The following is a 15,204-nucleotide window of genomic DNA, read 5'->3' as shown; positions in this document are numbered from 1 at the left end:
GCGCCTGTAATCCCAGCTACTCAGGAGGCTGAGGCAGGAGAATGGCGTGAACCCGGGAGGCGGAGGTTGCAGTGAGCCGAGATTGCACTACTGAACTCCAGCACGGGCAAAAAGAGCGAGATTCCATCTAAAAAAAAAAAAAAAAGAAAAGAAAATATTTTAGCTTAAAAAAATGTTTTTTGGCTGGGCGTGGTGGCTCACGCCTGTAATCCCAGCACTTTGGGAGGCCAAGGAAGGTGAATCACCTGAGGTCAGGAGTCTGAGACCAGCCTGATCAACATGGTGAAACCTTGTCTCTACTAAAAATACAAAAATTAGCTGGGCATGGTGGTAGGCACCTGTAATCCTAGCTATTCGGAAAGCTAAGGCAGGAATTGGTTGAACCCAGGAGGTGGAGGTTGCAGTGAGCTGAGATCACACCATTGCACTCCAGCCTGGGCAACAGGGCGAGACTCTGTCTCAAAAAAAAAATTTTTTTTTTCTTTTAAGATGGGTCTCACTATGTTGCCCAGGCTGGTCTCAACTTCCTGGGCTCAAGTGATCTTCCTGTCTCACCCTCCCAAGTAGCTGGGACTATAGGCATGTGCTTCTATACCCTGCTTGAAGTTTTAAACAATTACATTAACAACTTGCTTTAAGTGTATGACTTCCAAGGGAAGCCAGATTTTAAGAGTGGCATAAGCAACAAGAAAAGTACAAAAACTTAAAAAATTAATGGAAGCATTTTATATGTTTCAAAAATGAAACCAAAAGAGGAAATTGAATAGTCAAGGGAAGCTGGCAGTGGCATCATGCCCCTGATCTGGTTGAGTGTGCCCTTGAGTGGGGGGCAGCTGGTGCTGGAACCCTGGAACCTGATTGCAGAATTGGGGTGTCATGGGGAAAAATCTCAAGGAGGGAACAGACTCTACCAACACAGTCACATCTGGCCACCAGGGCAGTGTTTTAGAAACTTTTTCAGGCCGGAGCTGGGTGTGGTGGCTCATGCCTATAATCCTGGCACTTTGGGAGGCTGACGTGGGAGGATCGCTTGAGGCCTAGAGTTTAAGACCAGCCTGGGTGGCCGGGCGCGGTGGCTCAAGCCTGTAATCCCAGCACTTTGGGAGGCCGAGACAGGCGGATCACGAGGTCAGGAGATCGAGACCATCCTGGCTAACACGGCGAAACCCCGTCTCTACTAAAAATACAAAAAATTAGCCAGGCGAGGTGGCGGCGCCTGTGGTCCCAGCTACTTGGGAGGCTGAGGCAGGAGAATGGCGTAAACCCGGGAGGCGGAGCTTGCAGTGAGCTGAGATCACGCCATTGCACTCCAGCCTGGGCGACAGAGCGAGACTCCATCTCAAAAAAAAAAAAAAATTAGCCAAGTGTAGCGTAACACACCTGTAGTCTTAGGCACTTGGGAGACAAAGGACAGAGGCAGGAGGATCATTTGAGCCCAGGAGTTTGAGGCTGCAGTGAGTTATGACTGCACTACTGTACTCCAACCTGGGTGACAGTGAGCCATGCCTCAAAAATAAAAAGAAACTTTTTATAGTAACTCCCAGTAAAAAATACACTTGACACTGTGACTAGATGTAAATATTTACCTGAAATAAAACTGTGTAAGTAGAGGCACAGCTGGAGTAAGAGTTTCACAAAGCACTATTTGGCCTTTCTTGTATGATACAGTCTTATACATTGTATCTTATTCTATTTCATTAACAAAACATAGCCGGGAGCGGTGGCTCATGCCTGTAATCCCAGCACTTTGGGAGGCGTAGGCAGGTGGATCACTTGAGGCTAGGAGTTTGAGACCAGCCTGGCCAACATGGTGAAACTCCGTCTCTACTAAAAATACCAAAAAAAATTAGCCAGGCATGGTGTCAGATGCCTGTAATCCCAGCTACTCAGAAGGCTGAGGCAGGAGAATCGCTTGAACCAGAGAGGCAGAGGTTGCAGTGAGCTGAGGTCGCACCATTGCACTCCAGCCTGGGCAACAAGAGTGAGACTCCATCTCAAAAAGAAAAAAAAAGAAAAAGAAAAGAAAACACAAAACACCACCTGATTGGGTAAAAACCACCGCTTTATTTTCCTGAGCCGCTCCTGGATGCAGCCGTTCACTGGATGCCACCTCTCGGGGGGACCTTTGCTTCTTCCTCTTGCAGCATAAACTGAAGGCGTGTTTCACAACTTCTGTTGCTGATTTTGTGTGATTTGGGGATCTTATTGTTCCACTATGCTTCTGACAGTTACTATTTTCTTTATCCTCTGGGAAGTCTAGAGTGTGAAGCCTGGAGCTTGGCTGGCAGTTGGGAGGAGGGAAGGGAGGAGACAGCCCTGGGTGCAGCTGGAGGGGTAGCCAGTGGCTGAGCCTGGTTGCCTGGCTAAGTGAACTCCTGTCCTGTCCCCTGCCAGGTGTCGGCGGTGCTCCAGCACCCTGCTCCCTGGGGCTTATGAGAATGGGCCCGAGGAGGGCACCTTTGTGTGTGCAGAACACTGTGCCAGGCTGGGCCCGGGGACGCGGTCAGGGAGCAGGCCTGGGCCTTTCTCACAGCCAAAGCAGCAGCACCAGCAGCAACTCGCAGAAGATGCCAAGGATGTTCCAGGAGGCAGCCCCAGCTCCAGTGCTCCTGCAGGGGCTGAGGCCGACGGACCCAAGGCCAGCCCTGAGGCCCGGCCCCAGATCCCTACCAAACCCCAGGTTCCTGGCAAACCACAGGAGCTGGCTACCACCCCTGCAGGCCGCCCCACCCCCGCCCCCAGGAAGGCCTCCGAGAGCATCGCCCCAGCACCCCCCACGCCCCGGCCCCGCTCCAGTCTGCAGCAGGAGAACCTGGTGGAGCAGGCTGGCAGCAGCAGCCTCGTGAACGGTGAGCAGGGTGCAGTCGGGGCGGGGTGCACTGGGTGGCAGTGCACTACTGAAGTCTGTGTGTCTGGGAGTATTTGTCGGCCCCTCTCTGTCTGTGCTGCTGTGTACTGTGCTGTGTTGGGGACTGCCTGTGTTTTTGAGGTTGTTATTATTTATTTATTTATTTAGAGACGGGAGTTTTGCTCTTGTCCCCCAGGCTGGAGTGCGGTGGCGCGATCTCGGCTCACTGCAACTTCCGCCTCCTGGGTTCAAGTGATTCTCCTGCCTCAGCCTCCTGAGTAACGAGGATTATAGGCATGCGCCACCATGCCCAGCTAATTTTGTATTATTATTATTTTTTTTAATAGAGACCGAGTAGAGACAGGATTTCTCTATGTTGGTCAGGCTGGTTTTGAACTCCCTACCTTAGGTGATCTGCCTGCCTCGGCCCCCCTAAAGTGCTGGGATTACAGGCGTGAGCCATGGCGTCCAACCTATTATTATTATTTTTGAGACGGAATCCCACTCTGTCACCAAGGCTGGAGTGCAATGGCACAATCTCGACTCACTGCAACCTCTGCCTCCCGGGTTCGATCAGTTCTCCTGCCTCAGCCTCCTGAGTAGCTGGGATTACAGGCTACCACAGCCTAGCTAATTTTTGTATTTTTAGTAAAGATGAGGTTTCACCATGTTGGCCAGGCTGGTCTCAAATGCCCGACCTCAGGTGATCTGCCCGCCTCAGCCTCTCAAAGTGCTGGGATTACAGGCATGAGCCATGGCACCCGGCTCTTACTTTTTATTTTTTTTTGAGATGGAATCTCACTCTGTCGTCCAGGCTGGAGTACAATGGCACGATCTTGGCTCACTGCAACCTCTGCCTTCCAGGTTCAAGCGATTCTCCTGCCTCAGCCTCCCAAGTAGATGGGACTATAGGGGCATACCACCATGCCTGGCTAATTTTTGTATTTTTGGGTAGAAACGAGTTTTCATCATGTTGGCCAGGCTGGTCTCGAACTCCTGACTTCAGGTGATCCACCTGCCTTGGTCTCCCAAAGTGCTGGGATTACAGGTGTGAGTCACCTCGCCTGGCCTGTTTCTGAGGTTATTAATTCCTGCCACAAATGCCAAGTTCCTGCGGCCTCTGCTGTGCTCTGTTCTCCATGCTGGGACGGTGCAAAGAAAACAGACCCAGGCCCCACCCCTATGCTGCCTTCCTCTGCATGCGCTCTTTTGCATCTGTTCTTGTGGGCTTTAGTTTCAGGGTGGGTAGTAAGTGCCACTGCAAGTGTGCCTGTGTGTCCCCGAGGTCTCTGGGACTCTGCACATTGGTTTCCTTCCTGTGTGTCCTGGCCCATCCACAGGCACACTGCAGGTGACCTCCAAGCCCAGCCTCTATGCTTGCCCATGTCTAGAAGGAGAGACCTCAGGGGCTTGGGGGAGAGCAGAGGGGTCAGGTGGGCCCCGGAGCCAGTGTGAGCTGCAGTGGAGACCCCCGGCTCATTCTGTGGGTGCATTCTCCCCCGGCCCCACCTTGTGAAATGCTCCCAGATGACCTCCCCGGGTTTCGGTGAGTTTGTAGGATTGAGACTCCTTGTATAAGGCTGCTGGGCAGCCCTTAACATTCCATTAGGGAAGGCATTGGTGGCCACGGGGAGAGAGACTCCCAGGGTCACCCTGTGACTTGCACCAGAACATTCTATTTGTTCAGCTCTCGTGGAGGCTGGATCTGAGCTGGCCGCTGGGGACACAGAATACTGTTCAGGCCTATCTGTGCCTTCAGGGCGCTCCCAGCGTTGAGGTGGAGACAGGCACAGAGGCACGGGTTTCAGTGGATTGTGGAAGTCTTGTGAAGTTGGAAGGAGGGGAGCAGGGGCTGTTGTGGGATTCGTGGAGGACACTCAGGAGTCCGGGACTTCCAGGAGGAGGTGGCTCCCGGGCTGAGCTGAGATGATGTTTTCTGCCCACACTGGGGGGGTGTCTGAGGGGATCTGGGTTGCGTCTTCTCAAATGAAATGCAAATGGGATCTCAGGTGGCCTGGCCTTGACTCCTGACTGTTCTCAGCCACCTGTGTGCTTATCTAATTTCCATGGGCTGGGCTGGGGAGGTGCGAGGGTGCAGGAGGAAGGCGGGGCGCTCCTGGGGAGGCAGCTGCTGTGGCTGGCTCCCTGGGTGGCCACCTCCTGCTGTCCATGAAGGCCTGGCTCACTGTCATTTCGCATGTAGGAAGACTGCACGAACCGCCTGTCCCTAAGCCAAGGGGGACACCGAAGCCATCTGAGGGGTATGTCGATCCCTGAGGGGCGTTCCTGCTTCAGAGGCCCTGGTGGTGGGAATTGGGGTACTCCGGGGCCAGGTGGGAGAGAGGCTTCCTGTGGATGAGCAGCGTGGGGCTCAGGAGGGGAAGGCGAGCTGGACCCACATCCCCTCTCCTGAGGTCACCCTGGGATCCTTGCAGCCTCTGCCCGGCCCCCTCCCCAGGTCCCTGGTCCTGTGGGCAGTGCCCGGTGCAGGCAGCCACCTCTGGTTCCTGTCATCTCTCCAAGCTCCTTTGCCTGTAACGTGGGAGGCCTAGCTTTGATTATAGAGTTGATTTGAGGCTTAGCAGCAGAGTATAGAAAGACCTGGAGGCCGGGCGCGGTGGCTCAAGCCTGTAATCCCAGCACTTTGGGAGGCCGAGACGGGCGGATCACAAGGTCAGGAGATCGAGACCATCCTGGCTAACACGGCGAAACCCCGTCTCTACTAAAAATACAAAAAATTAGCCAGGCGAGGTGGCGGCGCCTGTGGTCCCAGCTACTCGGGAGGCTGAGGCAGGAGAATGGCGTGAACCCGGGAGGTGGAGGTTGCAGTGAGCTGAGATCCGGCCACTGCACTCCAGCCTGGGCGACAGAGCAAGACTCCATCTCAAAAAAAAAAAAAAAAAAAATACAAAAAACTAGCCGGGCGAGATGGCGCCTGTAGTCCCAGCTAGGCGGGAGGCTGAGGCAAGAGAATGGCGGAAACCCGGGAGGCGGAGCTTGCAGTGAGCTGAGATCCGGCCACTGCACTCCAGCCTGGGCGACAGAGCGAGACGCCGTCTAAAAAAAAAAAAAAAAGACCTGGAAAAGCTCAGCTGTAGTACCTGTCCCTCAGGTCCTGCAGCACGGGACCCTGCTTCATGTGGCGGACATCTACTTCAGCTGTTATTTGGGGGCCACGCTTCCCCTATGTGGTCGGTCTGTAGGGAGCCAGGTGGGCCATGGCTGTGCCAGTTGTTAATGTTTACTGAGCCCCTGGCACTCAGCAGGTGCCCTGATGCCCTGCCCAGTGCTGGATTCCGTAGCTCACTGCATCCTTACACCAACCCTGTGAGGCAAGGATTATTAAGGTCCCCATTGAGTGGAAGGAGAGACTAATACAGAGGGCGAGCAGGTGACTTTCCCAGGTTACATGGGTTGTAGATGACAGAGTCCCTCGTCGATCCTTTCCTGGGCTGGATTAACAGCAGCTCTGTGACTTGAAGGTTCACATTCTCTGGGCCTCAAGGGCTGTGACTGTAACAGTCCATTTCAGACTGGCCTCATGGTGCTGGGGGTGGGAGAAGGGAAACGGCCGTTTCTCATCCACTCCCTTTGAAGTGGCCTCAAAACTGTCTAGAGAGAGAAGGAAACTGACCGCTTGCTTCTGCTAATGGTTTCTGCTGCCTCCTCCCTCCCTCCAGGACACCAGCCCCCAGGAAGGACCCCCCATGGATCACGCTGGTGCAGGCGGAACCAAAGAAGAAGCCAGCCCCACTTCCCCCAAGCAGCAGCCCTGGGCCACCAAGCCAGGACAGCAGGCAGGTGGAGAATGGAGGCACCGAGGAGGTGGCCCAGCCGAGCCCAGCGGCCAGCCTGGAGTCCAAACCCTATAACCCTTTTGAGGAAGAGGAGGAGGACGAGGAGGAAGAGGCTCCGGCTGCACCCAGCCTGGCCACCAGCCCTGCCCTGGGCCACCTGGAGTCCACACCTAAGTCCCTGCACCCCTGGTACGGCATCACCCCTACCAGCAGCCCGAAGACAAAGAAGCGCCCTGCCCCCCGCGCTCCCAGCGCATCCCCACTGGGTAAGTGCCTTTCCTGGAGCTCTCCTGACAGTCGGAACTCGGGGATGGGGCCCGGGCCTGGGGTAGGGGTGTGGTGAGGCAGAGCCTCCCAGGCCGGGCACCGTGTGTTTAATGGGTGACCTCTCAATCCTAGAGCAAACCTGTGAGTAGGTATCGTCACCTCCACTTTGCAGGTGAGGAGACTGAGGCACAGAGAGGCTAAGTAGTTTGCCTAAAGCCTCTCAGTGCTTAAGCTGTAGAGGCAGGATTTGAACCCACAGAGTCTGGCCTGAGTCCATCTCTTCCCCCTCCCTGTCGTGCTCGTTAAATGTGATGTCCATTGGTGTGCTCAGTGCAGCGAGGGGCTCACGGAAAGGAGGGGTTTGCTTGAATCCTAACTCCCTCACTGTCGCTGCAGTTCCTGAGCGACCTGGGCTCTCACCTGGCCATGTGTGATCAGGTGTAATGACTCTGACTGTCCCTGAATCTGTAGTCCTCCATGTGACATGGTGGCTCAGCTCCAGGCTGCTGGGCCTCCTCTGCCCAGTGCTTACCCCCTCAGCCAGGCACGCTGGAGTTTTTGGCCCTCACCTTCTCCCAGTCTTCTGATACCTTGAGCTGGGTTTTTGGCCCTCACCTTCACCACGGCTGGGTCTGGCTGCCTCTGAGAGTCCCATGGGACCCCCTCACACAGTGGGACAAGAGCATGCCAGAGCTGGCAGAGGCAGGTGCTCAGGGGGTCCGGGTGGAGCCCTGGGAGCCCAGCTGAGGCTGGCCTGTCTAGGTGGAGGTGGTGGACAGCTTCAGGGGACAGCAGAGGGGCATGAGCTCTGGAGTCAGATACAGTGGGTTCAACCCCCGCCTTTTCTGGGGTGAGCACCCTCTCCTCTCTGAGCCTGTTGCCTCATCTGGAAAATGCAGATAATGTGTTTGGAAGCATCATATCTGTCAGCCACAAGGAGAGAAATTGGTGCCCGGCAGTGCCTGTCCCAGAGCTGGTGGCTCTGGGACACAGCGAGGGCTGTGAGCCCCTCCCCCCGCCTCCACACTGCAGATCGGGGCAGAGGAGAGGCCGCCTCTCTTCCCCTGGCATTCCCAAGGTGGTTTTGCTGTGGGTGCCTTCATGGGGGCGATGGGGAGTGTGGGGAAATGGAGGCAGCAGGCAGAATGCAAGGTGGGAGGGGCAGGATGGACTCGGGTGGCTGGATGCACCTCACGACTTCCGTCCTGCTGGGCGTTTGCTGTTCCCTGGGCCTTGGCCCTGTCTCGATATGGAGGGCTTGGGTTTCCAGGGCTGCCTGCGGCTCTGTTGAGAGTGGAGCTGAGAGGTGGGGCTGGAAGCCCCTGTGGTGCTCCCCTTGTGAGGTGTCCTGGTGCTCGTCTGCACAGCTCTCCACGCCTCCCGCCTCTCACACTCGGAGCCGCCCTCAGCCACACCATCGCCAGCGCTCAGTGTGGAGAGCCTGTCATCCGAGAGCTCCAGCCAGACTGCAGGTGGGGAGCTTCTGGAGCCGCCAGCTGTGCCCAAGAGCTCCTCAGAGCCTGCTGTCCATGCCCCTGGCACCCCTGGAAACCCTGTCGGCCTCTCTACCAACTCCTCTCTGGCGTCCTCTGGAGAGCTAGTGGAGCCTAGAGTGGAACAAATGCCTCAAGCCAGCCCTGGCCTTGCCCCCAGGACCAGGGGCAGCCCAGGTCCCCAGCCAGCCAAGCCCTGCAGTGGCGCCACCCCAACACCTCTCTTGTTGGTTGGAGACAGGAGCCCCGTGCCTTCCCCTGGAAGCTCGTCCCCACAGCTGCAGGTAAAGGTGAGTACCCCCTCACCCTCACTAAAAGTGACATCCTCTCTAGTGGATGTGGGTCTGGTCTCAGGGCAGAAATGTCCAGGGCCTTTTCTTTTTCTTTTTTTGAGATGGAGTCTTGCTCTGTGGCCCAGGCTGGAGTGCAGTGGTGCGATCTTGGCTCATTGCAAGCTCCACCTCCCAGGTTCACGCCATTCTGCCTCAGCCTCCCGAGTAGCTGGGACTACAGGTGCCCGCCACCATGCCTGACTATTTTTTTTTTTTTTTTGTATTTTTAGTAGAGACAGGGTTTCAACATGTTAGCCAGGATGGTCTCGATCTCCTGACCTCATGATCCGCCCGCCTCGGCCTCCCAGAGTGCTGGGATTACAGGCGTGAGCCACCACGCCCGGCTGTTAAGGGCCTTTTCTATCTTTGCTGGTCTCTGATTTCCTGAGTGGCCTTGGCCAGCCTATCTACCCATTACCCTCTCTGTTCATTAAGGCACACACCCATCTGTCCATCCTTCCATCCATCTGCCAGAGCTCCTACCCATCTATCCACCTGTCCACACGCATAGCCGTCCAGGTCTTAGGTATCAGGGCCCCTGTTTGCCTCCCATCGCCTGCACTGGCCTGTTTGGGTTCCATTCACCAGCCACTAGTCATCCCGTATTGTCTGTCCACTCTTCCATTCACTCAGGCTCTACTGATGCCAGACCCTGGGCAGAGTTGTATTAAAACCCTGTCCTGGCCGGGCGCGGTGGCTCACACCTATAATCCCAGCACTTTAGGAGGCTGAGGCAGGCGGATCACTTGAGAATAGGAGTTTGAGACCACCCTGGCCAACATGGTGAAACCCCATCTTTACTAAAAATACAAAAATTAGGCAGGTGTGGTGGTGGGCGCCTGTAATCCCAGCTACTCGGGAGGCTGAGGCAGAATTGCTTGAACCCGGGAAGTGGAGGTTGCAGTGAGCTGAGATGGCCCACCGCCTGGGTGACAGAGTGAGACTCTGTCTCAGAAAAAAAAAAAGACCTTGTCTTTGGCCTCCAGGGGCTCACGATCTGCTCAGGGAGATAGGCGTAATGGTCGTTTTGGAAGGTGACCCATGGTAGGGCACAGCGGAGGGGATGACTCCCTTCTGCAGAGACCTGGGTCTCCCCGCCGTGGAACAGGGGAACTGGGGTTTCTGAATGCCTCCCCAGTGCATGGCTGCCTGGGCTCCCCAGGTCATGTGGACATTGTGGTCCCTTGTCTCCGAGGCGCTCCCAGCCAGGTCAGGGGGAGGGGTTGTAATGAGCACGCTGCTGCGTGTGGAGTTTGTAGTGGGCAGGGGGTCAGCCCCCAACAGGCAGAAGGACCCAGGACACGCCGCTTTCCTGGATGCTTCCGTTGTGTGCCGTGGGGATGTTTACCGAGCAGAGCAGATGTGGCCCTATCCTGTCCTCCTGCTCCCTTGCTGGGTTTTGTCTTTTCTTGGGTGACGTGGGCGTGGGTAGGGTCTGGCTAGGCACCCGTCCAGGCTGCTCCTGTTCCACATACGCTGTGTGCTGTGGGCTCACCTATTTCTCAGCCCCATACTGAGAACCTGGGGATTGCCTGGGCTCAGGGCCTTCCTCCGGGCACCTAGTTCATGAGGGGCCTCTCTTGCAGCCACAGCCCCTTCGGAAGGCCCCATGCTCTGCAGGCCTCTGAGCTCCCAAGGCTCATCTGGCCCCAGGTAGAGGGTGGCAGGATGGCCTTTGTGGGGCAGCTGAAATTGTGGCCTGACCCTACCCATGTGCCTCAGGCACCACTGAACCTTCCCTGGCCCTGGCAAGAGCCTCTTGGGCACGGCTTCCGGCTCTGCCTCCCATCTGCTGTGTGTCCTGGAGCAGGCCCCATTCTCCTCTGGGCCTCGGGCTCCCACGCATGGTGAGGGGCTGCCTGGCACTAAGTGTCCTGAGTGCTCGGAAGACTCCCTGGCTCCTTGGTGGTGGAGGACACGGGGCTGGGTCGGCTTCGGTTTCTCCTGTTTTGTGTCCTGGGCTGCATAAAGATTGGTCTGAAGTTTTGAGGCTGAGAAAAGGCTGAAAACCTTTGAGGGGCTCAGGGGCTTTGGGCTGCTTGGCTCTGCCGGCCCCTCTGGGTGTGTTGGAGGGGGCAGAACCCCAAGTACACCTCCTTGTGGGGAACCCCTGTCCCACTGTCACCCCAGGATTGGGAGAGAATTTCAGAGGCAGTGGGGACCTTCAGGTGCCACCCTGGGTCATTGGGTAGGTGCTGCCCTGTGGGAGCCAAGCCCTGGCTCCTTGCTGTGCCCAGACTTGGGCCCTGGAACCCTCCCTGCTTCAGAAACCCCAGAGCAGCCCCCACCCCAAAAGCCTCTCTGCCTGGGCTGGCACAGACCTCCCCCTGCTCTGCAGCTGCTGAGGGAAAGCTGGGTCAGTGCTTCTTGGAGCATCCCAGGTCTCAGGTGAGGCCTCTGTAAGGGACTCACAGTGACTCCTGTTTCCCATGAGCTGGGAAGAGTGGTTGGGAAATAGTGACATTGCCCATGTGGTGGGCAGGGCCTTGCCGTGCCCCAGTGGTGGGGCTGCCCCGGCTGTGCTGGCCTCAGAAAGGGCAGGGGTCTCCCCAGAGGCACGGAAGAATGCAGAGCCTGGGCTCTGGGTGTGTGGGTACTGGGCTGGGCAGCAGAGGATGAGATCTTTCTCTGGCAGGGAGGGAGGTACCCTGTTACTCCATCTGCTGGTCAGGCACTTCCTGGCTGGGTGACCCTGGGCGAAGAACTTCACCTCTCTGAGCCTCAGAGTCTCCACTGGGGAGAGGGTGGTTATGAGGCCCGAATGAACTACCAGAGCTCTGTCTTGCCCCACACCCCATGCCACTCTGTGCCTCTAGGGAAACCCCTGCCTTCCCTGAGGCTAGCACAGCCAGGCACCCCCACCACTGGGGCACAGTAGGGCACTGTCTACCACATGGGCAAGGTTCTAACCACTACCCCTCAATGCTAGATGGCTGCCCAGGCCCTGAAACAGACAGATTCTCATCCCAGCCCGGGCTCATGGGAAGTGTGTGGCCGTGAGCAAATGACTAAACCTCTCTGAACTTGAGTTTACTCAGCTGTGAAATGGGCATTGTGATACCCACTTGGCAGGGTGCTCGGGAGAATTCAACACGAATGTATAAAAAGGCCAGGTGTGGTCATCCCAGCACTTTGGAAGGCCCAGGCAGGAGGATCACTTGAGCCCAGGAGTTTGAGACCAGCCTGGGCAACAAAGTGAGACCTGTCTTTACAAAAAAAAAAATACAAAAAATTAGCCAGGCATGGTGGTGCGAGCCTGTAGTCTCAGCTTCTCGAGAGGCTGAGCTGGGAGAATCGCTGGAGCCCCAGGAGGCTGAGGCTGCAGTGGAGCCGTGGTTATGCCACAGCTGCACACCAGCCTGGTGACAGAGTGAGACTGTCTCAAAAAAGTGTAAAAAGTATCCAGTGCAGTAACTGACAGGCAAGAAGAGCCCTGGAAATGGAAAGTTTATTGAATGACTGAGTGCATCAGAGACGGAATTCGAGGAGACTATCTCTTTGCCTGGGTCCTGCTGGCCCTGGAGTGCTGGCCTGCTTTCCACGGTCCCAAATATCAGGCTGCTGGGGTCTCATGTGCCCTCTTCTCAGACTCACCCTGTGTCATGTCTCCTTGCCTTTAGTCCTCCTGCAAGGAGAATCCTTTTAACCGGAAGCCATCGCCTGCAGCGTCCCCAGTCACAAAGAAGGCCACCAAGGGTTCCAAGCCTGTGAGGCCTCCTGCCCCAGGACACGGCTTCCCACTCATCAAACGCAAGGTACCAGCTTGGAGCCCCCTGAGACCAGGCTGGCCTGGGCTGGCACCTCCCACTCCGCAGCTGCAGGCTTCCCCTGGGACTCTAGGGAGGCTGGCTGGCTGGGCAGCTGGCCTCAGATGCTCAAGAGAGCCCTCTTGGGCGGCCCAACTTGAAGGTCTAACTTGCAGCCCGGAAAGATTTGGAGCAGATCAGCCCTTCACCACCAAAAGCAGTAGGTGGTGACTTTAATTTGTTACTAACAAGTTCAAGTATCAAGCACTCATGATACGCTGCTACTTAAGCTGATTAGAGTGTTCTCAAGTTTATCTCTGTAATAAGGTCACTTTCACTGACATTGTGATAGCCTTTCTGGAGTGGCAGAGCGCAGGCGTTTCTGTGAAGGGCAGGGAGTCATGCCACCTTCTGGTGTGCCTGTTGGTGCTGGGACCAGTGGCATGCAGGGTTGTGGCTGTCCCCACACTGGCCCCTTCCCTACACTGGGACCCTGCCTTCTAACCATGCTGGGGTGGGGGGCAGGGCCCGGGCCCTGGAACCACCAGTGGTCAATGCTGGCCAGAGAAGAGGGCAAGGCTCCTGGCAGCGACCAGGCAGGGGAGGGCTCGGCTGGCCGTCAGGTGACCAGGAGCTGTTGGGCAGGTCCAAGCTGACCAGTACATCCCTGAGGAGGACATCCACGGAGAGATGGATACCATTGAGCGCCGGCTGGATGCCCTGGAGCACCGTGGGGTGCTGCTGGAGGAGAAGCTGCGTGGCGGCCTGAATGGTGCGGGAGCGGCTGGGAGGGCCTGCTGGGTGGGGCTGGGGGGCAGGAGCCTCTATTCCCTGGGGAACTGAGCCAGGCATGGCGGCCAGCCCTGGCCTCAGTGGGTGTCTGGCTTCCAGAGGGCCGTGAAGATGACATGCTGGTGGACTGGTTCAAGCTCATCCACGAGAAGCACCTATTGGTGCGGCGAGAGTCCGAGCTCATCTATGTGTGAGTCTCCCCGCCCGGGGCAGCCCTCCCTGGAATCCGTAGAGCTTAGAACTGAGAACCCTTACCCTCTTCCCTCATCAATAACAGCACAGGGCAGGACAGCTGGGGCTCAGGCAGAATTGTTTAGAGTCACCTTATTCCCACCTCTAGCTTCAAGCAGCAGAACCTGGAGCAGCGCCAGGCTGATGTCGAGTATGAGCTCCGGTGCCTCCTCAATAAGCCAGGTGAGCGCAGCCACTGGCACTCCCCTGGCACCTGCCCCGGGGCCTGGTGATGTGGAGGAGTGGGGGAGTGGGCAGACAAAACCCCAGGGGGATGCACAGGCAGACTAGGGACAGGGCCAGAGGAGGAGGTGCAGGGCAGGGCTGTCTGGGTCACCCCTGAGGATGGGAGAGACTGTAACAGGCAGTAAGCTGGCCGGGGCTGCATTGGAGAGGGAACCGCACAGACAGTGTGGGTTGTGGACGTCTGTGATACCAGGGATGACGGACTCTCAGTGAATGAAGATCAGGCCCAGGACCAGCCCGGCCTGATGTGTACATGGGTCAGACTGTTCCTTGTTCTGCTGCTGACTTGCTATGTGACCTTGGGCAGGATTCTTAGCCTCACTGAGCCTCAGTGGCTTCAAGTGTAAGACGGGAATGAAGGTCCCCACCTCCTTGGGTATTCTTGGGACCAGAAGACCGTGGACGTGGACTCTGTACCCTCTGAGGGGCTGATGGCTGATGGTTACCATGTGGCTGAGTTGGGGTTTGGTGAGGACGGCTCCTCCCACGCCCTGTGATAGGGGAATGCAGTGAACCGCAGCTACAGGCAGAGACCCCAGGACTGTGGAGAGCCCAGAGTTGGGAGCCAAGTCTTTTGACCACTTCCTTATGGCTCAGGCATGGTGCCAGCCCTGGGCAAGTGCCATGTTGACAGATGGGAAGTGGAGGTCCAGAGAGGTCAAGGGACTTGGCTGTGGGTGACGGGGCTGGGCTTCCATCCACATCTCTGATCTGGGGCTGTCCCTGCACACACAGCCCCTCCAGACTGTGGGGATGGTGGCAGGGAAACTGTCTACTGACTGGGGAATTTGGGAGGCTAGAACATCCCAGGGGAAGCCACAGAATGTCCCAGGCTTCCACTGCCTTGTGTGAGTCACTCCCAACTCTCCAGGAGGCTGGGGTGCGGTCACCACTCAGATCCCACAGCGGCGCCCTGTGGCCAGAGTGGGCATGGCTCCTCTGCCTCCCTGGCTAGCCTGGCCCCCGGCTTACTGGGGCTTCTCCAGCCCTCATGTGGTGGCTGTGCGTCCTGGGCTTGTCAGCCTGTCCCGGATGTTGCTTTTGGAAGGGTGAGGCTGGTGTATGAGGCCCCGAGTCCAGTACACCATGAGTGTCATTGCTTGGGGGCATCAGGCTGCTGGGTTCAAATACCAGCTCCACCTTCACTGCGTGGCATTGGTCAGAGATTTCATGTCCCCGAGTCTCTGTTTCCCCGCACGTAGACTGGGGACATAATGTACCCAGACCCCAGATATGGGAAATGGCAAAGTGAGATTCAAACTTGGGTGGTGATTTGGAGGCCCTGCTCTGTCTCCAGAACCAGGTTGGGCCACCTGCTCCTCAATTTTGGCAAGGTGAGGCCATGGGGAAGAGGGGCAGTGGCCAAGGGGGCTTCAGGATATTTATTTATTTATTTATTTTGGGGGGTATTTATTTATTTTTTATTTATTTATTTTTTATTTATTTTATTTT

General features: G+C 56.7%; 1 protein-coding gene across 1 annotated transcript in view; it reads left to right on the top strand.

Annotated features, from left to right (window-relative positions):
* MICALL1 (MICAL-like 1) overlaps window positions 1-15,204 on the top strand; it is a 44,799-nt gene that overhangs the window by 16,440 nt on the left and 13,155 nt on the right. Inside the window, exons 7-14 of the mRNA XM_011964332.1 lie at window positions 2,395-2,849; window positions 5,052-5,109; window positions 6,529-6,911; window positions 8,280-8,695; window positions 12,358-12,492; window positions 13,129-13,255; window positions 13,375-13,465; window positions 13,616-13,689. Of these exons, the coding sequence (XP_011819722.1) occupies window positions 2,395-2,849; window positions 5,052-5,109; window positions 6,529-6,911; window positions 8,280-8,695; window positions 12,358-12,492; window positions 13,129-13,255; window positions 13,375-13,465; window positions 13,616-13,689 (1,739 nt within the window). The remainder of the gene's footprint in view (window positions 1-2,394; window positions 2,850-5,051; window positions 5,110-6,528; window positions 6,912-8,279; window positions 8,696-12,357; window positions 12,493-13,128; window positions 13,256-13,374; window positions 13,466-13,615; window positions 13,690-15,204) is intronic.

The sequence above is a fragment of the Colobus angolensis genome, unplaced genomic scaffold, assembly GCF_000951035.1.
Source record: "Colobus angolensis palliatus isolate OR3802 unplaced genomic scaffold, Cang.pa_1.0 Scaffold65, whole genome shotgun sequence".
Lineage (NCBI taxonomy): Eukaryota > Metazoa > Chordata > Mammalia > Primates > Cercopithecidae > Colobus > Colobus angolensis.
The sequence above is the reverse complement of the archived record's forward strand: the minus strand, read 5'-3'. Positions and strand labels throughout refer to the sequence as shown.